This window comes from Eurypyga helias, unplaced genomic scaffold (genome assembly GCF_000690775.1).
Source record: "Eurypyga helias isolate BGI_N326 unplaced genomic scaffold, ASM69077v1 scaffold29901, whole genome shotgun sequence".
Classification (NCBI taxonomy): domain Eukaryota; kingdom Metazoa; phylum Chordata; class Aves; order Eurypygiformes; family Eurypygidae; genus Eurypyga; species Eurypyga helias.
Window position 1 is genome coordinate 39,144 of NW_010233342.1, and position 6,628 is coordinate 45,771.

Below are 6,628 nucleotides of genomic sequence, written 5' to 3' on the forward strand. Positions count from 1 at the left end.
ATGACCGAACAGCCCGTGCGGAAGGACAGCGAGATCAGACGCCCCAACTCCAGCATGGGCTGTGGACACAAGGATGACAAAGCCAGCTTGGCTTCGAGCCAGATCGCATCTTTCAGCCACCAGCCCCCCTCCGCTCCTGCCTCCAAGGAAGTGTGGAAGAAGGGCGGCCGCATGTTCTCCATCCTGCTGGCTGTGCACTTAGCCCTGCTGGCTTGCACCCTGGTGAGCAGCGGGGCTTTTGAGAAGATTGCTGTGCATGATTATGATGTCTTCTTCCTGCGCTGATAGTCATCATATGGATCATCTTCTACCTCGCCGGCACCTCCCGGTATCCAGAAGCCATCCTTTGCAAAGACTCCCATGCTGGGCCCATCTGGCTGAGAGGTAGGAGCTCTCAGGGTGGGGACAGAGCTGGAGAATCATAGAATCATAGAATCACAGGCTGGTTTGGGTTGGGAGGGACCTTAAAGATCATCTAGTTCCAACCCCCCTGCCATGGGCAGGGACACCTTCCACTAGACCAGGTTGCTCCAAGCTTCATCCAGCCTGGCCTTGGACACTTCCAGGGATGGGGCATCCACAGCTTCTCTAGGCAACCTGTCCCAGTGCCTCCCCACCCTCTCCGGGAAGAACTTCTTCCTGATATCTAATCTAAACCTCCCTGTTTCCAGTTTGTACCCATTACCCCTTGTCCTGTCACTACAGGCTCTTGTCAAAAGTCCTCTCCCAGCACCCTTGTAGCCCCTTCAGATACTGCCAAGCTGCAATGAGGTCTCCTCGGAGCCTCCTCTTCCCCAGGCTGAACAAGCCCAATTCTTGCAGCCTTTCATCACAGCAGAGGTGCTCCAGCCCTCTGAGCATCTTCGTGGCCTCCTCTGGACTCGCTCCAAGTGGTCAATATCCTTCTGATATTGAGGGCTCCACAGCTGGACGCAGCACTCCAGGTGGGGTCTCACCAGAGCAGAGTACAGGGGCAGAATCCCCTCCCTCGCCCTGCTGGCCACACTTCTCTGGATACAGCCCAGGATACGGTTGGTCTTCCGGGCTGCCAGCGCACACGGCCAGCTCATGTTCAGTTTTTCGTCCACCAAGTGGACCAAGTGGAGGTGAGATGCAGGGTGGACATTTCATGGGGGCATCAGATACTACAAGGGAAATATCAGTCTCCTCCTCCTGCACTGGGGCATGGCACCATGCCCTGTTTCAGAAGGTCGTCTCCTATTCGCCCCACCGCTTTCACGGCCAGGTCTCCCCTTACCAGCAAGGGCTCTTGGTACTTCACACCAGGTTCCCCTCCAGCCTTGCCATTGCTTTTGCAAGAGCTGCTAATCCCAGTCGGAGTACAGGGTTGACTTCCAGCCAAAATCATAGCATGATGCTCTCGGTGTCAAAATAATTTGGGTGCTGGGAGAGGAAAAACAGAGGTAAAAGCAAAGCCTCTCCATGGCAATTGCTCCTCTTCTTCTTCTCATCTTCCTGCATTAGCCCACACGTGCATTCTCATCTGTCCAACCACAGATATTTTGGTTTCTCAACAGGAGGCCTGATCCTATTTGCCATTTTCAGCCTTGTCATGGATGTGTTCAAAATAGGATATTACTCGAGCTTCTACAGCTGCCTGTCTGCAATCAAAATAATCTACCCCATTGTTCAAGCAATATTTGTGGTCGTCCAGGTGAGATGGTTGTTCTCTGTCACGGGGAGGGGTAGAGAGACAGAGCCACCAGTGGAAGGAGCTCTGATCTCACAATTCAGCTCAACTCCCCTGCGGCAAATGCAAGCGGCTGAGCTTAGACCCAACCCAGCCCACATCATCTCCCTCCAACCGCAACTTCCAGCAGTGGAAACTCACTTTAAAGCACTGATCTAAACTTTTTTCCCATGCTGGGACATTTTGGCTTATGCCAGGATGGCTTGTCACAAACTCTAAGCAGCCCCCACCCAGCCAGGTTTCCTTTCCCATGAAGAACAGGGAGGGAGGAGGACAGTCAGGGCAGGGACTGTCTTGCAGTTTGAAGTCCTGCACAGAGGATCACCTGCTCTGGGACAATACCAAGGAGGGAAGAGGTCAGATAGGGGTAATTTAGACAGGAAAAGGGACTGGCCATGGGCAGAGCGGTGGCAGTGGGACAGGGAAGGAGGAGCAAAGAATGAACAGATTACATTCAGCAAATGGCCAGGATTATGGACCCACATGGTCCCAACAGAAGGAGGCTCCAGCTTGCGCTCTGCTGAGCAAGGAGATCCCTATTTCAGAATGATGTGATTTGCTTTCTTCCTTTGTTGGAGATAACAACTTCTTTTCTTGCCCCTGCCAGACATACTTCCTGTGGATCTCTGCCAAAGACTGCGTCCACGTACACCTGAATGTCACCAGGTGAGCACCGCTGCTCTTTGAGTCCCACTGGCCCACTAGACCTGGGCTACCACAAACCCACCACACAGCTAAGATGCAACAAGGAGATAATCCCATCTCTCCTTATGCTGGCCAAAACTAAACCTGCTCGGTCTCCAGCTAGCCCTAGACCCCAGTTCATGACCTGTGGATCTAGCAGGGTTGGGATTCAATTGAAGAATACAAGCATTATGCAAAACAGAGTATTAAATGAATAATTAGCATTAAATAAAGCGACTTTTAGCTGACTTTTTCTTCCCTGGGGAAGACAACAATGTAGTGTGCATGCCTCAGGCTAAAACAAGATCTTGTCCCCCTTTGCAAGAGTGGGTCTACTGGAGGACAATCCAGACCTATTAATCTATTCACTGTTGAGAAGCTCTTTCCAAAACCAACAAGAGGAATCAGGGTTTGCTAATTCTCATGAGCATGGACAAAAAACCAGGGAGAGAGCTAGAGCAGCAAAGCAAGGGTGAGGATTTCTATCCTTGACTACTAGATGTCTTGCACCACTTCAGGGCAGCTCCCACAGTCCCTCTGGGCACAACACATCTGTAACACGGGTGGGAGCAACACGGCCTAGAGCCATTGCTTGAATCTCACGAACCTTCCCCTTCTCCCGCAGGTGTGGGTTGATGCTAACGCTGACTACAAACCTGGCGGTGTGGATGTCAGCAGTGACGGATGAGTCTGTTCACAAAGCTCATTCCAAGTTGAAGAAGAACGTGACAGAGGAAATCTTCAGATGGCTCCTGAAAGGTAAGCTGCCCATTTGTGAAGCCATCTGGTCCAGGCAGGGAGCCCATGAGGTAGAAATTGTCCTGCAAGACCCTTTTCAGAAAGTCTATCTGGAGCTGAGGGTTCCTTTAACAGAGCTGGTTTGTTAAAATATAGGTTTTAAAGAACCCCGAAGGTTCATTCCTTAATCTGTGTCACAGAGGAGTAAGAAAGGTGGAAGACCATACACACACGGGCTGGGAATGAAGAAGAGAAGGAAAAAGAGAGATTTAACCTGTCACCTAACTTCTTCAGAAAGAACATGAGCACCAGAAAGCTGAGGTTGAAGTGTCCTTGTTTTCAAAGTGGTCACGCATTTTTCTGTCCTTGGTCTTGTTTTTCACTGATCCTAAGTATCCAGTTTCGCAGGGCTGCTAACAAGTGCTGGCTCCTTGTTTTAATACCAGCGCATCTATGGGTGTTTATCTTGTTTCAGCGGGAATGAGAAGTAGCTCAGCTGACGAATGCAACTGCCACAGCCAAATCTGCCAGATCTTCAAGAACGGCTACTTTTGGCTGTACCCCTTTAACATCGAGTACAGTCTCTTTGCCTCTGCCATGGTCTATGTCATGTGGAAGAACGTTGGACGCTTCATAGACCACCACTCCCACCACATTCACCGCCTGAAGTTCAGGCTCTTCCATTCTTTGTAGGCATCGTGTTGGGCCTCATCATTCTAGTGAGTGGTTTGGGAGTCCTCGTTCTTTATGAAGTGCAGGTAAATTCCAGCACTGAATCCAGCAAAAAGAGCCAAGCACTCACCATGTACTACATCTTCAACATTGTTTGTCTGGGCCTGATGTCTCTAGTCTGCATTGGCGGCTCTGTCATCTACCGCTTTGACAAGAGAGACATGGACCGGCACAAGAACCCAACCAGGACCCTGGATGTGGCCCTGCTGATGGGTGCAGCCTTGGGGCAATATGCTATTTCTTACTACTCCATCGTGGCCATTGTAGCCAGCACACCAAGGGACGCTATCAGCGCACTCAACCTCGCCTATGCCCTCCTAATGATTGCTCAGCACACCTTCCAGAACATCTTCATCATCGAAGGCCTTCATCGGCAACCCCCCAAGGAAGACCACAAGCACGAGTCCCACCAGAAGGATCTCTACGGACTCACCTTTGTCAACATCAACGCCGTGTCCCTCCGCGTGCCCGACAGTAGCAGCACCTTGGCCCCCAGCATGGCCTCTGGCACCGAAGCCATCCATCCTTCCGAACTCGTGCGGTCCCTCGCCACCCCCAGGAGGATGAACTGGAGGAGGAAGTTCTTACAGGAGATCTCCATGTTCCTCCTGCTGAGCAATATCATAGTGAGTACATGCAGAGTTCCTCAGGGGTGGGGAGAGGGAAGCAAGCGCAAGGGAGAAGTATGTGTGAAGCAAAGGATGTGGCCCATGCAAAACCAGTCCTTTCTGTGCCTCCCAATATACAGGGAGCACTCATGTGCAGGGAGCTCTGATGCTCCTGTCACTTAAAAGCAAGAGCAACTGCCCTCTTAAGACATTTAAGTTAAGAGTTAAGACATTTTAGGCTGTGCCAGTAGGCCTGTCACTTATTACCAGAACATCAGGCAGTAAAATCAGTGGGTACAGGAGATGAATAAGTTTCAGTATTTATATTGGGTATTAGCAGACCTGTAGAATAGCTTATTAAAAGCAATAAAATATATTAAACCCTCTCTTACACCCCAAAGAAAGGACAAAAAGTGACAAATACCTGGGGTGAAGTCTGGGCAGTCTTGAGGAGGCAGCATGTTCAAACACTGATCCCTGTTGCTGTGAGGAGAAACTGCTCACTGACAACATCAGCTGGGGTTTCCACTGCCATGAGCAGCCAGGGGACCACAGATCCCTGCAAGAGACACATAGGTTAGCAGCTGCACCCCCAAGGAAGCCAGGCACATGTTGTATCTCTGGAGAACCTCCAGATCCCCAGTTAGTGTCCTAAAACTGATTTTACACAGAAGCTCGCAGAGAAGGAGCCCTCAGCCCCCATCTGCAACCAGATACGCATACGGGCTGGGCTTCCGAGCAAAACATACATGAGCAAACCTGGGGAGACCAAGCTGCTGCCAGCTCAGCCCTACCCATGCTTGCTCCATCCCAGGAGTTTGAACAGGCTAGGTTCACGCTAACACGCTCGAGTTTTTCCCCCGTGGGTGCTTCAGCACTCGGCTCACGCCTGTCTCTGAGCACGAATCAGAACTGGGCTTGGGGTACAGCACTTGGCCTTAACATAAACACAGGCCCCCGGCACAGGTCCCGTGCTCAGGTCACTCCCCATCTCGGTAGTTGGGATTTCAGGTGCTCGCTGTGCCGCACACCTTTCTTACGGCAACGTTGTTCTCCCGTTCCCCCCAACAGCTCTGGATCATGCCAGCGTTTGGTGCCCGGCCCCAGTTTGACAATGACACAGAGCTGAACTTCTACGGCAATTCCATGTGGCCAGCCATCGTGGACATCTGCCTGCCCTTCGGGATCTTCTACCGAATGCATGCAGTAGCCAGTTTGCTGGAGGTCTACATCATGTCCTAAAGAACTCTCTCAAAAGGAAGATGAGATCCTCCTCAACCAATCCACCTTCTTCCTACCCCAGGGCTGGGAGACTGCCCAGATGTCCCGGGGGTCCCCAGCATTGCCTGAATCACGTCCCCTCGCAGTGCTGGGGCATTTATGAACCGTCAGCGAACATCATCCAAACATAGCCCAGATTTTATTTTTGCTACTTGTGTGTGGGTGTGCATGTGTGTGTCTGAAGTCCTTAAAGCTTAAAAGAGATAAAAAAGGAAGGTGTCCAGAGTGGGATCACGGTAATTACCCTTGGTTCACGCAGAGACTCACCTTCCTTCTTAAACGCCTGTTGACGCCGTGCCGCTGACGTAGTCTCCCGCGGGTGCTCGGCACCCTGGGACAGTCAGTGCCTGCCTGCACGCAGAGACCGGTGGGTACGAGGGGCTAACACAGGCGTGGAAGGCAAAGAAAGGGAAACCACTTCAACTTCTGGTACGGCCAGTCGGAAATCACTCCCCTGCAGAGATGTGAAACACAAACGGGTGACTGCCAAAGGCTTCGGGAAACAGTTTAATCTTTCCTCTCTGTATTGCCCGTTTATATTGGCCCTCCTGACCTTTCCGGGTATCAGTCCCTGCTGCTTTCCTTCCTCTCCAGGGATGTATCACTGCTGCAGGTGGGTTTGCTCCCTGCAGCCCCCGCTTTCCGAGGGGCAGGTTGTCTCCACAGGAGAGCTGTGCACATGGTCTTGGGCTGGCCCTGATACAGGATTGCTCTTTTTCCCCCAGTTTTCCTGAATCAGGGTTCAAGAACCATGAAGATTGTACGTGCAATACAGTCTGGGGAATGATAGAGATTTGTTTTTCTTTTTTTTTTTTAATAGATGATTTTTTTTTTAATATATAAACACTTTTGTACACAAAGTTATTTATTGATT

General features: G+C 51.0%; 1 protein-coding gene across 1 annotated transcript; it reads left to right on the forward strand.

Moving 5' to 3' along the window:
* Positions 1-5,715, forward strand: OTOP2 (otopetrin 2). Its single transcript, XM_010161714.1, is given in 8 exon segments — positions 1-277; positions 280-384; positions 1,539-1,675; positions 2,319-2,377; positions 3,021-3,154; positions 3,609-3,812; positions 3,815-4,491; positions 5,545-5,715. Coding segments are annotated over 8 exon segments (1,764 nt in total).
* The last annotated feature ends 913 nt before the right edge of the window (positions 5,716-6,628 follow it).